Consider the following 20,113-nt stretch of genomic DNA (forward strand, 5'->3'; position numbering starts at 1 on the left):
TGTATTTTTTGTAGAGACAGGGTTTTGCCATGTTGGCCAGGCTGGTCTTGAACTCCTGACCTCAAGTGATCCATCTGCCTCGGCCTCCTAAAAGTGCTGGGATTGTGGGCGTGAGCCACCGCGCCTGGCCAGGACACCAAGTTTCATCCCTTCTGAATGCACTGCAGCTTCTGAGAATGGGTAGCACTTATTGAAGACCTACTGTGTGCCAGGCATTCTCCACCTGCGGTCTCATTCCCGGCCACAATTCTTAGAAAGTACACAGCCTCAACTTTTACATTTTTAAAAAGTTTTTTATTTTTCAGTTTTTGTAGAGATGAGGTCTCACCATGTTGCCCTGGCTGGTCTTGAACTCCTGGCTTCAAGCCTTCCTTCCGCCTCGGCCTCCCAAATTGCTGAGATTACAGGCCTGAGCTGCTGTACGGCTAAGATTTTGTTAAAGGCAGACACAGAGGTGAAGTCATCTGCTAGAAATCACGGCTTTTAAGAGGTGGAGTCACATTTGAACTCTGGCCTCTGATGCCAGATCTGCAGGTCACATGTTCACCATGACCCAGGTGACCCTGACTGCGGTCCCCACCTCTTCTGTGAGGCACAGGGCAGGATTCCACCTGAGGCGTGAGGAGCCTGGGACGACTCCTTTGGTCTCTTCTGGGGTTCGCAAAAACCTGGGGGTCCCGGGTGTGAAGAAGGGTGTCTGCGCTCTCAGCGGTCAGGCTCCAGGCGCTGCGACAGGACGCCGAGGACGCGCTGGAACTTCTCAAAGCGTTCAGCGCGCGGAGCTCCCGCGCCCCGACTACCCCAGAGCAGCCTCCGCACGAAGCCGGTGGTCAGGGCCTCCCTCAGCTCCGGGTTAGGCCGGAATCCTGGAAGCAAGGTCAGGTGGGCTGGGGGCGGGGCCCAGGCGCCCGCCTCGCCCCTCCCAGCCTCCCGGCACCTTCCTTTCCCCAGAGGACTTTGACCCAACAGGGGCCCGGGAGGGACCTGCCCCACCTGCGGGATGACTAGGCGGGGTCAGAGGGGAGGGGGCTTCCAGCTCTCTGCAGGAATGGGGGTGGGGTGCCTGAGGGGCTCTACCGCAGTGCAATGGGGTGGCCTGTTCCTGGTGCCAGATCCTGGAGGTCCCGCCTTAGGGGCTGTGCCTGGACGTGGGGCTGCCCCGAGGACGGGATCCCAGGTTGTCGGGGAAGGTGGGGGGATCTTGCCGGGTGGGCTGCCCTAGGATAGGAGGGAGGAGTCGTTTTGGAGGGAGCAGGGCGTTCTTGGGGATCGAGATCCCTGGGGGACGGGATCGTCTTAGGTGGGAAGGGGGAGTGGGGACCCGCGGAGGTGGCTCTGGGGGCAGGACAGCCCGTTTTGAGGTGGACGGCCCTGTTCCTATCAATACCGCTGGATGCAGCGTTTGCTTGGGGTGAGAACCTTCCTGGAGTGGAGCCGTCCCAGTTTGGGTGGGGCTCCCGGAGGCGTGGCGAGAGGCTCCCCTCCTGGGACAGGCTGGGTTTGGGGGATCCGGTTAGAACCTGCAGGGTGCTCTGAAGTCTGCAGTCCAGCGCAGAGGGAATGCTCACCTCGCAGGCGCTGGGCTGCCACCTTGCGGAATTTGGGTGCGTCCCGGACCATGTGACGCGCTCCGTGCAGGGTGCGCAACAGCCGCTCACAGCTCTCGTCCAGCGGCCCCGCGACTTCCTCGCCCTCCAGTAGGCGCACCAGGGGTGCCACGTGCGGCAGCGCCACCTCGCCGGGGTCGCAGGGTCCTGCGGAGGGGGAGGGCCTGATCAGGGTTTGGGGCTGTAGATGGGGCATAGGGCGGAGGTGGAACCTAGGACAAATGCAGGGGCGGGGCTTAGGACTGAGCGACAGCGGGGTCTGTGGAGAGGGGCCAGGACCACACGCCCCTATGGAGGGCGGGGCCTGCGGCGAAGGGGCGTGGCCTAGGGAAAGGGGCTGGGACCAAGGCTGGTGGGGGCGTGGCCTAGGAACAAGTCTCGTGTGGAGGGCGGGGCCTAGGGAAAGGGCCAGGACCAACCCTCATGTGGAGGGCGGGGCCTATGGTGAAGGGACCGGGCTTAGAACAGATGCAGGGACTCGGCATACGACTAGATTGAGTCCTGTTAAATTTGGTCTGGGCCCCCAGGGGATGCTAAGCCCCAGACCTTCACTTACCAGCGCCCTCATCCAGAGCCCGCATCAGCGGCTTCAGCTCCTGCTCAAAGGCCAGCGCAGCCTCCGTGTGGCTCCTTCGGAGCTGGCGCCACGTGTGCTCCAACCGGGACACCTGGGAGAAGAGACCTGCGCATGCCTCCTCTCCAGTCTTCCCAGTCACCCGCACTCCAGCTTCCTCCAGTCCCTGCTCCCCACGAACCTGGGGCATGAGCAGGGCGCCCATGACCGCAGCCAGCCCGGGCAGGTCCCCCGCCGCCCCTGGCCGCAGCGCCAGCGCCAGCTCTACCAGGCCCCTCAGTGCGGCTGCGCGCTCCTCCAGCGGCCCCGAGCAGCCCAGCACCGCCAGCGCCCCGGCCAGCGCCAGTGTCTGATGCCTGCAGAGGCGGAGGGCAAGGGTCTGGGGGAAGTGGGGAGGTTTGTAATGCAGGGGTGAGGGGGGACAGGAGGTGGCATTGCCCCATCTCCCTTCTTCCCTGGGGAGCCATGAGTGAGGAGCTGTTTGGAGACCTTGGGAAGTGGGGGGAATTGGCCTCCCCCAACCAAGATTACAAGCTGCTGGCTTACCTCTCCAGCAGTTCCAACCTCAAGTGGTGTCCATGGGGAAGAGTGAGCAGCTCCAGGCCAGATGAGACTCCCATGTTGCCCCGCTGATCCCTGGTCACTCCCAGGAGGCCTGTGGCCTGCAGAAGGGAATGGGGAAGTCAGGTGAAGAGTGATTATGTAGGCATGGTTGGGTCTTGCCCTGGGCCTGGGGAGGAGCATCCCAGGAGGTGACCCACCTGGCAGTCTACCAATAGCAGGTGAAGGGCGGTGCTCCCAGGATGGTGCTCCAGGAACAGGCCACGGAGGGTATGCAGGACTTGGGGTTCCAGGGGCCGATTCTGGGGGCCCAGCAGGCAGGAGGGGGCATCATGGGGGCAGAAAGAGATCTCAGCCTGTGGTCTCGTAAAACATCTATTCTCTTCCTCCTCATCCTCCTCGGCCTCCCACCATGGGGCCTCTGGCTCTGGGCAGCTTTGGCTCGGGGATGTTCCCTGGACACTGGGCACTCGGGGCACCAGCTCGCAGTACGTCGGGGGACGTTCAGAGGCATCAGGCAGTTCGAAGGAGGGTGTCCAGGGGGGCTTCGTTGGTGCCTTGGCTTGAAGCTGCCCATCGGAGGCCCTGAGACTGTCGGCAACAGTTCCCAGGAGAGCAGGGGCCTTCAGCAACACCGGGTCACTGCTTGTTCGGGGCAAGGCAGATATGGGCATGGTGGAGGCTTCTAGAGGTCATACAAGAGGGGTCAATGGGAATACACAGAGAAGATTGCTGAATGGGCGGGGGTGAGAGCTTCATCGGCTACCACCCACCTGATCCATCCACTCATTCCAATAATGGGGTATAACAACCTATCCGGGTGCAGTTTTGAATTTTAACCACCTCGACAGTAGAAATGCTACATGCTTACACATGGTTAGAAAACTTTAGCATCTCTATAGTTCTGTAAATTATTTTAATTTATTTTATTTTATTTTATAGAGATGGGATCTCACTGTGTTGCCCAGGCTGGTCTGGAATTCCTAGTCTCAAGCAATCCTCCCTTCTCGGCCTCCCAAACTGCTGGGATCACAGGCATGAGCCACCTTGCCTGACCCTATGAATTCTGAATACGACATTTTAAATTTGAATTCTTTGTTTTTGCCCCTCTGACTGAAAGATGGTAAGCAGTGACCCAACGAAATTAAAAATTTTTTTAAAAAAAGGATGAGCGTGGTGGCCGACGCCTGTAATCTCAGCATTTTGGGAGGCCAAGGTGAGGGGATTGCTTGAGGCTAGGGATTCCAGACCAGCCTGGGCAACATAACAAGATCTTGTTTCTACAAAAAGTTAGAAAATTAGCTGGGCATGGTGGCATGCACCTGTGGTCCCAGCTACTTGGGAGGCAGAGGTGGGAGGATCACTTGAGCCAGAGGCTGCAGTGAGGTATGACTGCACCACTGCACTCCAGCTTGGATGACAAAGTAAGACCCTGTCTCAAAAAAAAAAAAAAGATATCTATCTATCTACAATTAAGTGTAGATATATCTCTCTATATCATATCTATAGAGATAGATATATTATATAAATATATAATATATATTTAAATTAAGTATATGTTAAATAAAATCAACATTATTAAATGTATAATGTTGCCCTATATGCTATATATAATTACATTTATATATGATAGATATTTTACTTTTTTTGTGATAATATATATCTCTCCATAGACATATCTATATAAAATATATACAATTAATATAGATATCTATAGAGAGACAAAGTATAAAAAATTCACAAAGCTGCATATGGTATGACACTCAGATAAGTGTCAAAGAAACCAAGCTTATTAAACTTTCTTTTTTTTCTTTTTTATTTCTTCTTAAAAAAAAAAAAGATACATGTGCAGAATGTGCAGGTTGAGTATCCGTGTGCCATGGTGGTTTGCTGCACCTACTGACCCCTCCTCTAAGTTCCCTCCCCTCATCGTAAACTTTCAAATGATGTCCTTTGTAAGTTGGTGGCATGTTGATCTCCTGGACTATTAGTACTTAAAACTGTACTAAGACTTTTGGGAGACTGCATTTACCATGCCTTTGAATAGGCTCTTTTCTAGGAACTTGAAATCATCCAACAGTGCCTGGCTCACTCTGAGTTAAGGTCCAAAGTGCTCACATTAGCTGAAAAATCCTCACAATCTGAGCCCCAGGGTCTCTCTCTCTGACTCTCCCCTCATTCCCTCTGCTTCAGCTACACTCATGTGTCCCTCCTTCCCTCCCTCCCTTCATTCCTTCCTTCCTTCCTTTCTTTTCTTTCTTGATGGAGTCTCACTCTGTCACCAGGCTAGAGTGCAGTGGCGCCATCTCGGCTCTCTGCAACCTCTGCCTCCTGGGTTCAAGTGATTCTCCTGCTTCAGCCTCCCGAGTAGCTGGGACCACAGGCACCACCACACCCAGCTAATTTTTGTATTTTTAGTAGACACGGGGTTTCACCATGTTGGCCAGGATGGTCTTGATCTCTTGACCTCGTGATCTGCCTGCTTTGGCCTCCCAAAGTGCTGGGATTACAGGCTTGAGCCATTGCACCCAGCCCTTTCTTTTCTTCTTTTTTTTTTTTTTTAAATTTGAGACAGGGTCTCACTCTGTGGCCCAGGCTGGAATGCAATGGTGCGATCACGGCTCACTGCAGCCTTGACTTCCTGGGTTCAAGGAGTCCTCCTGCTTCAACCTCCCAAGTGGCTAGGACCACAGGCGTGCAACACCACACCCAGCTACCCACTCATTTTTTGGTTGAATGAACAGCTTAAATTCTTGTTCTGACCCAAGAGCCTTTGCACTGCCTCTTCCTCCTGCCTGCTTATCCCCCAGTTATCCACCTGTTCCCTCCCTCATTTCCTTCAATTTTATTTTATTTTTTTCTGCAATGGGGCCTTTCCTGACTACCATTTAAAATTGCTTGCTTGGGTACAATGGCTCACGCCTGTAATCCCAGCACTTTGGGAGGTCGAGGTGGGTGGATCACCTGAGGTCAGGAGTTTGAGACCAGCCTGACCAACATGGGGAAACCCCCATCTCCACTAAAAATACAAAATTAGCAGGGCGTGGTGCACATGCCTGTAATCCCAGCTACTCGGGAGGCTGAGGCAGGAGAATTGCTTGAACCCAGGAGGTGGAGGTTGCAGTGAGCCGGTATCACGCCATTGCACTCCATCCTGGGCAACAAGAGCAAAACTCTATCTCAAAAATAAATAAATAAATAGAAATAAAATAGAATTGCAATATACATCTCCATCTTTATAGTCTCTATCTCCCTTACTCTGTTTTTTTGTTTTGTTTTGTTTTTGTTTTGTTTTTTTGAGACAGTCTCACTCTGTCCCAAGTAGCTGGGATTACAGGCATATGCCACTACACCTGGCTAACTTTTGTATTTTATTTTATTTTTTTTAGTAGAGATGGGTTTTCACCATGTTGGCCAGGCTGGTCTCGAACTCCTGACCTCAAGTGATCCACCCACCTTGGCCTCCCAAAGTGCTAGGATTACAGACCTGAGCCACCTCACCCTTCCCTTACTGTTTTTTGTTTGTTTGTTTGTTTGTTTTTTGAGACAGAGTCTCACTCTGTTGTCCAGGCTGGAGTGCAGTGGTGCAATCTTGGCTCACGGCAACCTCTGCCTCCCGGGTTCAAGCAATTCTCGTGCCTCAGCCTCCCGAGTCTCCCGAGTAGCTGGGATTACAGGTGTGCACCACCATGCCCGGCTAATTTTTGTAGTTTTAGTAGAGACGGGGTTTCACCATGTTGGCCAGGCTGGTCTCGAACTCCTGACTTTAGGTGATCCGCCCGCCTCGGCCTTCCAAAGTGCTGGGATTTCAGGCCTGAGCCACTGTGCCTGGCCTTCCCTTCCTGTGTTTTAATTTTTATCTTGAAGCAAACAAAATTGCCTTATTTTTGTGGTTCATGGTTTGTTGTCCTCTCATGGGCTGTTGGCTCCCATAGGGCAGGGATCTTTGTCTCTTTCTGGTTCGTTGATGTATCCTAGCACTCCGTGCAGGGCCTGGGATGCAGGGAGGGCTCATGTTGAATGGGGCTGGGAGAAGGATGGGAAAAAAGGGGCATGAGGGGGCATTCAGGTGAGTCCTCCTTTAGGTAAGACCGTCAGACTCAACTGCTTTGAGGAACTTACCCTGGATGGAGAGGAGCCACTCAGGAAAAAATTAGGGGAATGAGAATGTTCCCGTCACTGGTGGAAATGTAAAATGCAAAGGCCCCGAGGCGGGAATAAAAGCCTGAGGGTTCGAACAACTGCAAGGAGGGCTGTGTGACCAGCATGAGGAGGGTATGTAGCAGAAGTTGTTAGCAAGGTAAGCTGTGGTCAGAACAGGTACAGCTCCTTGGAATAATTGTAAACACTTTTTTTTTTTTTTTTTTTTTGAGATGGAGTTTTGTTCTGTCACCCAGTCTGGAGTGCAGTGGCGCCATCTCAGCTCACTGCAACCTCCGCCTCCCGGGTTCAAGCGATTCTCCTGCCGCAGCCTCCAGAGTAGCTGGGATTACAGGTGCGTGCCACCACGCTCGGCTAATTTTGTGTTTTTAGTGGAGATGGGGTTTCACCATGTTGGCAAGGCTGGTCTCGAATTCCTGACCTCAAGTGATCCACCGGCCTCGGCCTCCCAAAGTGCTGGGATTACAGGCATGAGCCACCGCGCTCAGCCTTGTAAACACACATTTTAAGCACCCACAAAGTCCCTGCATGTTTTAAGTCATCGTGATTGTCATCATTTTCTAAAGCAAGAAATTGAGGCTCGAAGAGGTGCCTGCACCTGACCAAGATCTCTTAGGTGGTGAGTGGCAGAGCCAATCCCTGAGCCACAGGCCATTCTAGCAGACACTTACCCATCCCAGGGGGGTCTTCTCTTGACCGCCCCATATGTGCCAAATCTGCAGGCTGACTGTTGCTCCACTTCCTTGCCCTGGGGGACAGAAGTGGGAGAAACCTGTAGTCCCCACCTAAGCAGTGTCCCCCACCAATATCTGCAAAACCCTGTGTCCAGTTACTCTGTACCAGTGAGTCTCAACCAACCAAGGTGACCTACGTCCAGGGGACTCTTAGCAACGTGTGGAGACATCTTTAGTTGTCACGACTAGTAGCATCTAGTTGGATGGAGCTCAGGAATGCTGCTCAGCACCCTATGATGCACCTCCTCCCCCACAACTAAGAATGTTCGGGCCTCAAAAGTCAACCAAGGCCGGGTGCGGTGGCTCACACCTGTAATCCCAGCACTATGGGAGGCTGAGGCAGGCGGTCACGTGAGGTCAAGAGTTCAAGACCAGCCAGGCCAACATGGTGAAACCCTGTCTCTACTAAAAATACAAAAAATTAGCCAGGCGTGGTGGCTCATGCCTGTAATCCCAGCACTTTGGGAGGCCGAGGCGGGTGGATCACTTGAGGTCAGGAGTTTGAGACCAGCCTGGCCAACATGGTGAAACCCAGTCTCTACTAAAAATACAAAAAATTAGCCAGGCATGGTGGTGCACACCTGTAATCCCAGCTACTCAGGAAGCTGAGACAGGAGAATTGCTTGAAGCCGGGAGGTGGAGGTTGCAGTGAGCTGAGATCGTGCCATTGCACTCCAGCCTGGGCGACAGAGTGAGACTTCGACTCCAGAGAAAAATAAAAAATAAAAAAGTTAAAAAATTAGCTGGGCGTGGTGGTGCACTCCTGTAATCCCAGCTACTCTGGAGGCTGAGGCAGGAGAATCGCTTGAACCTGAGAGGTGGAGGTTGCAGTGAGCTGAGATCATGCCACTGCACTCCAGCCTGGACAACAGAGTGAGACTCAGTCAAAAAAAAAAAAAAAAAGTCAACCATTGAGTTGGAAAACCCTGGGAGTGTTGGGTGTTCTCAAGGAGGCAGGGAGACTGTGAGTACCTGAGAGGCTCTATCCGAGCTGGGCCATCCATCAGGGTGTCCTCGCTAAAGCTGCGTCGCAGAGGCCCCTGCCAAGTCACAGGCCTGGAGACCACAGCCCCTGTGGCCTGGGACAGTGGGCGCCTGCCTGTCATGTAACTGTGAACCAGAGCCGGTATGCTGGGGAATTGCTCATCCTCCAGTTGAAAGAGGGCTGTGGGTCGGCCTGGCCGGGGACGCAGGGCCACACGGAACACCTCAAAATGGAGGGCTGAGCCCCGCCAGCGGCAGGAGATCACGGGGTTGCCCCCACGGGACCCAGAGGCGCGAACCAGGAAGTCGCCATCTTGCTGAAGAAGAGCTTCAGCCTTCTGTGGATGGAGGTCAGGGGGCAGGGGAATTAGGAATGAGTCCAGGGCAGTGGTTAATGGTAGCTCCCCCCACCATTGCCCCCACCACCCAAGAAAAGCTACCCCAGTGAAACTTCTGTGGCAGGCAAAGACGGGGAACTTTCACACCAAGTTCTGTCCCCCTTTCTCCTGGCACCTATGTAGACTACATTTCCCAGGTTCCCTTGCAGCTAGGGTTGTCATGTGATGAGAACTGGCCAATGGGATGTGGGGTAGAAGGGCTATGGGAAATATCCAGACCTGGCCCATAAAACCCTGCTGCACAATCTTATAGGTTGTGTCCCCTGTCAGCTGATATCCCCCAAAGCCCAGAGGGATGACAGAGCTACAAGATGCGCTTGGCTCCCGACTGATTTATGGAGCTTTGCATCTCTGCTTCTCAACCACCTTGGACTATGACATTAACATGTTGACTGTGTTTAGCTGGTGATATCTTGGGAATGTTTGTTACAGCCACTAGCTGATGCTGACCAATGCAACATCTAATTTGGTAAATGCACTGGGCTTGTTATGCAAATGTGGCTTCAAGAGAAACCATTAGCTGGATGCTTCCAGATTGGGGCCCCCTCTTTTATAAACATTTGCAAGCAGTCTTATGCCAGCTGTGGTGGCTGGTGTCAAAATAGGGTAGGAAGGGTGGGGCACAGTGGCTCACACCTGTAATCCCAGCACTTTGGGAGGCTGAGGTAGGCAGATCACTTGAGATCAGGAGTTTGAGACCAGCCTGGGCAACATGGCAAAACCCTGTCTCTACCAAAAAATATAAAAATTAGCTGAGCGTGGTGGTGTGCACCTGTCATTCCAGCTACTCAGGAGGCTGAGGTGGGAGAATCGCTTGAACCCAGGAGGCAGAGGTTGCAGTAAGCCGAGATGGAGCCATTGCACTCCAGCATGGGTGACAGAGTGAGATCATGTCTCAAAACAAAAAAACAAAAAAACAAAAAAAAGACTTGGGGAGGCAGGTAGAAGGGCCAGGACCCCAGAGAGAGGCAAAGTAGAGCTGAACGTGGGGTCTGGGGACTAAATAATAGATGTAGCAGACACACGTGTGTAGCCCTTACTATATGTCAAGCACTGCTTTAAATGTAAAGGGTGTTAACTCTTGTAATTCCTGTAACAAGGGTGGTAGGTATTATTATACCTTTTTTTGTTGTTGTTCTTTGGGACGGAGTTTCACTCTTGTTGCTCAGGCTGGAGTGCAATGGCACAATCTCGGCTCACTGCAACCTCTGCCTCCTGGGTTCAAGCGATTCTCCTGTCTCAGCCTCCCGAGTAGCTGGGATTACAGGTGCATGCCACCATGCCCGGCTACTTTTTTGTATTTTTAGTAGAGAGGGGGTTTCATCATATAGGTCAGGCTGGTCTCGAACTCCTGACTTCAGGTGATCTACCCACCTCGGCCTCCCAAAGTGCTAGGATTACAGGCATGAGTCACCGTGCCCGGCCCATTTTTTTCTTCCGGCCTTTTTTTTTTTTTTTTGAGTCAAGATCTCTCTCGATTGCCCAGGCTGAGTGCAGTGGAGCAATCATGGCTCACTCACAGCCTTGACCTCCTGGGCTTAAGCAATCCTCCCATCTCAGCCTCCTGAGTAGTTGGGACAACAGGTACATGCCACCCATGCCTGGCTAATTTTTGCATTTTTTTTTTTTTTTTTTTTTGTAGAGACAGAGTTCTGCTATGTTGCCCAGACTGGTTTGGAACTCCTGGCCTCAAGTGATCCTCCTGCCTCAGCCTCCCAAAGTGCTGGGATTACAGGCATGAGCCAACATGCCTGGCCTGCTATCCGTATGTTAAAGATTGGGAGACTGAGGCCCAGAGAGGTCAAATGTCCTGCCCAAGGTCACATACAATATAAATTGTAGGGTTTGGATTTGAACCTAGGGTGTCTGGGTCTCGATTATGGGATTTTAACTATTAAGTTCTACTGCCTCTCATGATTTCATGAGATGCTCAGGGTCCCAGAATTTTGGGGGGTGACAACTGAGTTTCAGATGGAGGTGGGAGCCTCAGATTTCTTTGTTTGTTTATTTATTTCTGTTTTTGACAGAGTCTCGCTCTGTTACCCAGTCTGGAGTGCAGTGGCACAACTGTGGCTCACTACAACCTCTGCCTCCTGGGTTCAAGAGATTCTCCTGCCTCAGCCTCCCAAGTAGCTGAGACTACAGGCGCATACCACCATGTCTGGCTAATTTTTGTATTTTTAGTAGAGATGGGGTTTCACAATGTTGGCCAGGCTGGTCTTGAACTCCTGACTTCAAGTGATCCGCCCACCTCGGCCTTTCAAACTGTTGGGATTACAGGCGTGAGCCACCATGCCTGGCTTGGGAGCCTCACATTTAGAGGGAAATACCAGGAGGTAGATGGAGTTCAGAGGGAGAGACGGCCAGAGCCAAGAGTAGTTTGGGGGCATTAGGACTCTCCTTAAGCTCCATCACCAATCTCATCATCCCAAAGAAAGTGATAATTTAAATATAGTGACAGTCCCCAGCCAGCCAACCTTCAAGACAGTCCCCAGCCCTCTGCCACCTGTCCCAATAGACCTTGGCACTAAGTCCCTCATCCAGGGACCCAGGAATCCTCAGCAAGGGTGGGAGAGGCTCCCCACCAGATGGTGCTGAGGTCCTGCTGTGGGTGGTACCTGGCGGGACAGGAGGCCGTGGTACCAGGGTTGGCCAGCAAGGTCTTCTCCATCCTGTGGCACCTGCATGGAGCTCTTGGGAACACAGGGTGCCAGGGCTGAGCTCTGCACTTTCAACAGGCCTCAGTCTTCCACATCTGTAAAAGGGGAATAATTAGCCCTGCTTGACTGTCTGGGTCAGCTCCTTTCATCCTCTTCTTAATTTTGGAGACAGCTCCATCAAATCTTTTTTTTTTTTTTTTTTTTTTTTTGAGACAGAGTCTCATTCTATCACCCAGGCTGGAGTGCAATGGCACGATCTTGGCTCACTGCAACCTCTGCCTCCCAGGTTCAAGCGATTCTCCTGCCTCAGCCTCCCAAGTAGCTGGGATTACAGGCATGCACCACCACACCCAGCTAATTTTTTCTTCTTTTTTTGTATTTGTAGTAGAGACAGGGTTTCACTGTGTTCGCCAGGCTGGTCTTGAACTCCTGACCTCAGGTGATCCACCCGCCGCAGCCTCCCAAAGTGCTGGGATTACAGGCATAAGCCACTGCACGCAGACTTTTTTTTTTACATTTAAAGAGAGAGGTCTTATGTGTTGCCCAGGCTGGAGTGCAGTGCTATTCACAGGTGTGATCATAGCACACTTTAGCCTTGAATTCCTGGGCTCAAGGAATCCTCTAGCCTCAGCCTCCCAAGTAGTTGGGATTACAGATGTCACCATCGTGCCTGTTCCAAATATAATGCAATCGAAGAAAAAAAAAATGGCTGAAGATGACAACATGCCACCCCATCTTGCAGAAATGTAATTAATGAATTCACTGAACCCCTATTTATTCAGCACCTTATGGGGTCCCAGGCTCTGTTCTAGGCCCTAGAGACATAGCATTGAACAAAACAGATGGAAATCTCTGTCCTTGGGAGCTGACATTCTACTGGGAAGCAGCACCTCAGAAAAGAACTAGATGATGGCATACATGAGTGAGTGCTAGACAAAAAAACTAAACCATGGATGGGATATAATGAAAGTACAGGTGCTAGGGTGAACACCCTTTTTTTTTTTTTTTTTTGAGACAGAGTCTTGCTTTATTGCCCAGGCTGGACTGCAGTGGTGCAATCACAGCTCATTGCGGCCTTGACCTCCTGGGCTCAAGTGATCCTCCCACCTCATCCTTCTGAGTAGCTGGGACTATGAGCGTGGGCCACTGTACCTGGCTAATTTTTTTTTTTTTTTTTTTGAGATCGAGTCTCACTCTGTTGCCCAGGCTGGAGTGCAGTGGCATGATCTCAGTTCATTGCAACTTCCGCCTGCTGGTTTCAAGCAATTCTCGTGCATCAGCCTCCTCAGTAGCTGGGACTACAGGTGTGTGCCACCATGCCTGGCTAATTTTTAAAATATTTTTAATAGAGATGGGGTTTCTCCATGTTGGCCAGGCTGGTCTCGAACTCCTGACCTCAGGTGATCCACCCGCCTCAGCCTCCCAAAGCACTGGGATTACCAGCATAAGCCACTGCATCTGGCTGTGACTGGCTAATTTTTAAATATATATGTAGAGATTGGGTCTTGCCACGTTGCCCAGGCTGGGTGAACATTTTTGATCATGTGGCCAGGGAAGGTCTCATTGAGTAAAGTCTGGAAGGAATTCTGGGGAGTGTGCCAGGTGACTCTGGGTGAAAAAACATCCCAGTCAGGGGGAATTTAACTTACAAACATCCATGGCTTCTCGGCAACCTATGCGCACACTCAGAGGTTCTCAGGATAGGTGCAGATCTAACCCCTATTCTTTGCTTTAGAATGCAACGCTGGGGGCCAGGTGCGGTGGCTCACTCTTGTAATCCTAGCACTTTGGGAGGCAGAGGCGGGTGGATCATCTGAGGTCAGGAGTTTGAGACCAGCCTGGTCAACACAGTGAAACCCCGTCTCTACTAAAAATACAAAAATTAGCCAGGCATGGTGGCGTGTGCCTGTAGTCCCAGCTACTCAGGAGGCTGAGGCAGGAGAATCGCTTGAACCCAGGAGGCAGACCCTGCAGTGAGCCGAGATCACACCACTGCACTCCAGCCTGGGCGACAGAGCAAGACTCCGTCTCAAAAAAAAAAAAAAAAAAAAGAATGTAACCCCAGGGTTAAGATTTTTAAAAGGTCACATTTTATAGCAATGTCAGCAAACAGCAATGTTGCCTTTGCAGATCCTTCTATTTCGGAGCCCATACATGTGGTTATCATGATGATCGAATTTGGATCTCAGACATTTTGGTAGTTTCCTGATAATCTCACAGGCCTCAGGGCCAGTGTGTCTCAGGTGTCCGGTGGGGGAGATTTCTCTGGATGGTCCAGAAGAAGATAATCTGCTTCTTACTCTCCTGCAAACTCTCCCTGCAGCCCTGCAAAGTCTTCTGGTAGGGTCTGCAGAGAAATTCCTGCCTCCTGAGTCAGCAGGAAGTTCCCAGACCAGCCCTAGGTGGCTTTAGGGGAGGAGCGCTGGGCAGGGAGCCAGCTGCCAGTGCCGCATACCTGAAGCCAGGTGTGTCTTTGCAAGGCCTGTGCACTTCCTGTTTGTCACCTGGACCAGGGCTAGCCTCGTTCGCAGAGTTTCCCAACCCCAAGTTCCTGTCTTGTGTCTCCCTTAGTGAGAGTGAAGTTGAGTCAATGGCAAGGTTCTGGTTAGTTTGGGGACACAGGGTGGCCATAGGTCAGCCAAAGGCCAACTAAGCCATCCTCCTGCCTCTGAGTCCTTTGGGATCATTTATTCGGGCACGGAAGAGAAGAAACGGGCAGAATCAGGAATCAGACCAAGCATAGAGAGAGGAGAGAGGGGATTATTCATGTTCCAGTTGGATCATAAACATGTGTCCACGTGTGGGGAGGACATGGAGGGTGGGAACCACCAGCACAGGCAACACAAACACAGATGTAGGCAGGACTCGCTTTTGACGTTGGACGACCATTGCTGGAGCACTTGCTGTGCGCCAGGCTCTGTTCTAGGACCTAGAGATACAGTGACTAAGGAGATTAAAGCCCGGCACCGCCCTGCCCTCCAGAGCTTGCAGTCAGCTGCGCAAGACAGACTGCAAACGAGCACAAGGTGAATGGAGAAGACAGACCATTTCTAAGAGTTATCAATGAAAGTGATAAGCCAGGGAGATGTGATAGAGGAGGCTGGACAGGACAGCCTCTCCTATAAAGTGACATTGGAACTGAGACCTCAGTACAGAAGGAGGCAGTTAGGCAAAGATTTGGAGGAGTCGCCTGGGTGAGGGGTACAGTAAGGGCAAAGGCCTGTAGCTGAGATGGACTTGCTTTTTACATTTTACATCATCAAGGCTGCTGCTGTAGCCGGAATACGATGAGCAAGGAGTAGATAGGAGGGCAACGAGGTTAGAGAGATCAGGAGGGGACACCAGGCAAAAACTAGTGGACTTTGAATTTTAATCTCTATGACCCAAGGGTTTTAAGTGAAGGAGGGGCCCGATCTGATTCGCCGTTTAAAAGGATCACTCAGGCAAAAATGGAAACAATGGCTTTCTGTGCTGCACAGGAAATACACTTAGAGAGGCACGCCCAGGTGAGCCCGGGCACACCGACACGCGTAACGCACACGACCCACTCATTCGCGAGGCGACCTCTTCTACCCCAGATCCTCCCTGCGAGCCGGTGGCCCCACCTGGAAAGAGAGGACTCCCCATCCCAATAATCCTGGTTCTGGATCTGCCCTGGGGCTCCACTCACCTGGGCAGGACCCGCGGGGCTCCCACGAGGCTGGGTCCAGGCGGAAGCTGAGGCTCCGCGGCTCCGGGCTGCTGTCACCCACGCCCTCCACCTTGCCACCGCCCCGGCCTTCCCAGACCACACCTAGTGGGAACCCAGCCCAGTTACCTGACCACACCTCCTGCAGGCCCCGCCCCCTTAAACTAACTTCCCAGGCCCTTGCTCCGCCCCCTTAAAACCATTTTTTGCCACTAGCCACGCCTCCTTTTGCATCGCACCGCTTTCTCCATAGACCCTGCCCACTAGGGGAGCACCACGCATCCTTTCCTGCCAATGGCCCCTCCCCTTGTACATAGCCACGACCACCGCCGAATGACTACGCCCACCCGCAACCACCTCCTTCTCAGCCCCGCCCCTTAGGGCAATAGAAGAAATTTCATCCCAACGTTCCCGCCCCTTAGAACCCTGCCCCTCCCTTCCACCCAGGCGGCCCCAGGCACCCATGGCCCTTTGGGACCAGGGCGGGGTGGAGTGGGGTGTCTCTCTCCCCTCCCCGCCAAGGCTCTGGGTCAGGGCAGGGCAACTCCCTCGGGCTCTTACGCCAGGCTGGGGTAGCTGCGGCAGCTGTGACGTAAGGAGGGGTGCGCTTCCTCCAGACCGCCCTCCCGGATTTTCCGGAAAGAAGCCCCATTTAGGTGGCGGATTTTGTGGAGAGACGTCCGGGAAAACGCGACAGCTTCCTTCAGTGACAGCACGCTGGAGCGGGGCGGGACTTTGGTGGAGGTGGAAGGCAAATCATTCAGGTGGTTTCCCAGGTGGGAAGAAGGGTGGGGGGGACTTCCATCGTGATGCCTGGAGACGAACAAGAGAAAAGGTGACAGGGACCTAGTGCAAGAGAGAGGACTCTTTGGCCACGTTTATTGATGAGTTCCTCATATTAACATCAGTCTTGTCTTGTAGAGACAGGGTCTTGCTATATTGCCCAGGCCGGAGTGCAGTGGTGATCATAGCTCACTGTAGCCTCAACCTCCTGGGCTTAAGCTATCCTCCCGCTTCAGCCTTCCAAGCAGCTGAGACTAAAGGTGCACACCACCACACCCAGCTGATTTTATTTTATTTTTTGTAGAGATGGGGTCTTACTATGCTGCCCAGGCTCTGGAACTCCTGGGCTCGTGCGAACTTCCTGCCTTGGCCTCCCAGAGCGCTGAGATTACAAGCAAGCATGAACCACTGTGCTTGGCCCCAGTAACCACAGTCTTAAAAGCAGTAGCAGCAGCTAACATTTATTGAGCACTTACTGTACACAAGGGCTGTTCTGTCAACTTGCCTTTATTTTATTTTATTTTATTTTATTTTTTGAGATGGAGTTTCACTCTCGTTGCCCAGACTGGAGTGCAGTGGCAGCAGTCTCAGCTCACTGCAACCTCCACCTCCCCGGTTCAAGCGATTCTCTGGCTGTAGACTCCCGAGTAGCTGGGATTACAGGCTAATTTTTGTATTTTTAGTAGAGATGGGGTTTCGGCCAGACTGGTCTCAAACTCCTGACCTCATGTGATCCACCTGCCTCGGCCTCCCAAAGTGCTGGGGTTACAGGCATGAGGCCTCTCTTTTAATTTTCAAACAGACCACCCTGTAAGGGTGGTAGGTAGTATTTTCATCACTTCCATTTTCCAGATGGAGAAACTGAGGCACAGGACAACTAAACCATTTGCCCAAGTTAACCTGGCTTGTAAGTGGTAGAGGCGAAATTCAAACCCGGAGCTCTGGAGCTTTATCCTGTCTGCCTCCTTTTCAATCTTCGCATGCCCACTTTCTCCACGATGCTGCTTTGCGGTGAAAGTTACTCACCCACCATTTTACAGATGAGGAAATTGAGGCCTAGAGGGCCAACGTTGCTTGGGGATGAAAAGTTTTGATGCCTGTAGGTTGCAAAGCAGGGAATTTCCAGACTGGGCTCCCCCCACTGGCCCTGGCAAATATGGAAGAGACTCCAGGCTCAAGAGGGGAAGAAAGTTTCTTCCTTATCCCCCACCGGTCTGGTATTGGTACAGTCAGAGGGTAGGGGCCTGTTCAGGGAAGGGGTCTAGCGCCTCCTCGTGGTTATAATAATTTAAAAAGAGGGCCCAGCACTTTGGGAGGCCGAGGTGGGCAGATCACCTGAGGTCAGGAGTTCCAGACCAGCCTGACCAACATGGTGAAACCCTGTCTCTACTAAATACAAAATTAGCTGGGTGTGGTGGAATGCACCTGTAATCCCAGCTACTGGGGAGGCTGAGGAAGGAGAATCACTTGAACCTGGGAGGCGGAGGTTGCTGTGAGCAGATTAGCTGTGTGTGGTGGCATGCACCTATAATCCCGGCTACTAGGGAGGCTGAGGAAGGAGAATCACTTGAACCTGGGAGGCAGAGGTTGCTGTGGGCAGAGATTGCACCATTGCACTCTAGCCTGGGCAACCAGAGTGAAACTTTCTCCTAAGAATAATAATAACGATAATTTAAAAAGAAACTCCATGATGAGGGCCACGTATTAGGTGGAGGGGGGAGGGCCTGCTTACACTCTACGGGGGTGGAAGCTAGGGATGGGGGCAGAGAGACCTAATCTCATGAAGATGATTTCAGCTAATGATAAGGTAATGGCCGGGAAGCCAGTAAATGTTTGTTGAGTGAGTTAATGAAAGACACTATTGGGCCTGGCACAGTGGCTCGTGCCTGTAATCCCAGCACTTTGGGAGGCTGAGGCAGGTGGATCACTTGAGGCCAGGAGTTTGAGACCAGCCTGGGCCACATGGCGAAACCCTGTCTCTACTGAAAATGCAAAAATTTAGCCACGCATGGTGACACCTATAATCCCAGCTACTCGGGAGGCTGAGGCAGGAGAATCACTTGAATCTGGGAGGCAGAGGTTGCAATGAGCCGAGATTGCGCCACTACACTCCAGCCTGGTCCATAGAGCAAGACAAAAAAAAAAAAAAAAAAAAAAAAGACACTATTGTAGTCTATAAGGAGAGGGATGATGGTGGCTTGGATTTGGGTGGTGACCATGGACATGGTGATAAAGGGATGGATTTGGGATAAATGTCAGGTGCAGTCAATAGAGCTTTCAATTATTTATTCATTCAACAGGTATTTAAGGGGCATGCCTATGTGTCAGGTGTTGCATAAGAGAGGGGTCAGTAGTGAACCAAAGAAACATAAATTCTTGAACAGACAATAAAGAAACAATGATGAGCGGGTGCCATGGCCCACGTCTGTAATCCCAGTACTTTGGGAAGCCGAGGTGGGAGGATTGCTTGAGGCCAGGAGTTCAAGACCAGCCTGGGCAACATAGTAAGAGCCCCTCTCTGCAAAAAATTTAAAATTAGCCAGGCACAGTGGCACAAGCCTGTAGTTCCAGCTACTTGGGAGGCTGAGGTGGGAGGATCACTTGAGCCTAGGAGTTTGAGGCTGCAGTGAGCTATGATCATGCCACTGAACTCCAGCCTGGATGACAGAAGAAAGAGCCTGGGCACAGTGACTCAAGCCTGTAATCCCAGCACTTTGGAAGACCAAGGCGGGCAGATCACTTGAGGTCAGGAGTTTGAGACCAGCCTGGCCAACATGCTGAAACCCTGTCTCTGTGAAAATACAAAAATTACCTGGGCATGGTGGCAGGTGCCAGTAATCCCAGCTGCCTGGGAGGCTGAGGTCAGGGAAAACCTGGGAGGCAGAGCTTGCAGTGAGCTGAGATCATGCCACTGCACTCCAGCCTGGGTGACAGAATGAGACCCTGTCAAAAAAAAAAAAAGCCGGGCGCGGTGGCTCACGCCTGTACTCCCAGCACTTTGGGAGGCTGAGGCAGGTAGATCACCTGAGGTCAGGAGTTCGAGACCAGCCTGACCAACATGGAGAAGCCCCGTCTCTACTAAAAATACAAAATTAGCTGGGCGTGGTGGTGCATGCCCGTAATGTCAGCTACTTGGGAAGCTGAGACAGGAGAATCGCTTGAACCCAGGAGGCAGAGGTTGTGGTGAGCTGATCACACCACTGCACTCTAGCCTGGGCAACGAGAGTGAAACTCCATCTCAAAAGAAAAAAAAAGAAGAAAGAAGCCGGGCACGGTGGCTCACGCCTGTAATCCCAGCACTTTGGGAGGCTGAGGCGGGCAGATCACGAGATCAGGAGATCGAGACCACGATGAAACCCCGTCTCTACTAAAAATACAAAAAATTAGCCAGACGCGGTGGCAGGCGCCTGTAGTCCCAGCTACTCAGGAGGCTGAGGCAGGAGAATGGCGTGAACCTGGGAAGCGGAGCTTGCAGTGAGCTGAGATTGCGCCACTGCACTCCAGCCTGGGCGACAGAGTGAGACTCCGTCTCAAAAAAAAAAAAAAAAAGAAGAAAGAAAGAAACAAAGAGAGAAAGAAAGGAAAGAAAGAAAGAAAGAAAGAGAGAGAGACAGAAAGGAAGGAAGGAAGGAAGAAAGGGAGGGACGGAGGGAGAGAAAGGAAGGAAGGAAAAAAATAACTATTAAAAAATCAGATTTGTTGGACAAAGATCAGGGCTTAACCTAGGGAGGTGGGTAGAGCTGACGGAATGCGGAAAAGGCTGTGATTTGAAATCAGGGGATTTAGGAAGACCTCATGAGAAGGTAGCATTTGAGCAAAGACCTGTAGGGGTGAGGGAGCTAGCCATGAAGTTGCTTAAGGTGGAGGACACAGCCCGTGCAAAGGCCCTGGGGCAGGGCCGTATGTTCCTGGCATGTTGGAGGAAGAGTGAAGAGGCCCGTGTGGCTGGAGCACAGTGAAGAG

At 52.0% G+C, this 20,113-nt stretch overlaps 1 protein-coding gene across 5 annotated transcripts; it reads right to left on the bottom strand.

Annotated features, from left to right (window-relative positions):
- Positions 1 to 272: 272 nt before the first annotated feature.
- On the bottom strand, positions 273 to 15,893 carry SH2D3A (SH2 domain containing 3A). Of its 5 annotated transcripts, XM_003819351.4 has the most exons (10): positions 15,350 to 15,890; positions 11,638 to 11,774; positions 8,610 to 8,959; positions 7,575 to 7,651; positions 2,943 to 3,427; positions 2,728 to 2,843; positions 2,363 to 2,537; positions 2,164 to 2,275; positions 1,569 to 1,754; positions 273 to 866 (listed from the first exon to the last, which is right to left on the bottom strand). In XM_003819351.4, the coding sequence occupies exons 2-10, from the start codon at positions 11,704 to 11,706 to the stop codon at positions 706 to 708; spliced, it is 1,731 nt and encodes a 576-aa protein (XP_003819399.3). In that variant the 5' UTR covers positions 11,707 to 11,774; positions 15,350 to 15,890; the 3' UTR covers positions 273 to 705. The 5 variants fall into 5 exon arrangements, with proteins under 5 accessions (XP_003819399.3, XP_034801290.3, XP_054960139.1 ...); XM_034945399.3 differs by having other exon boundaries at positions 2,164 to 2,537; positions 15,350 to 15,893; XM_055104164.2 differs by lacking the exon at positions 15,350 to 15,890 and having other exon boundaries at positions 2,363 to 2,560; positions 2,943 to 3,044; positions 11,638 to 14,329.
- Between the last annotated feature and the right edge of the window lie 4,220 nt (positions 15,894 to 20,113).

The sequence above is a fragment of the Pan paniscus genome, chromosome 20 (assembly GCF_029289425.2).
Source record: "Pan paniscus chromosome 20, NHGRI_mPanPan1-v2.0_pri, whole genome shotgun sequence".
Lineage (NCBI taxonomy): Eukaryota > Metazoa > Chordata > Mammalia > Primates > Hominidae > Pan > Pan paniscus.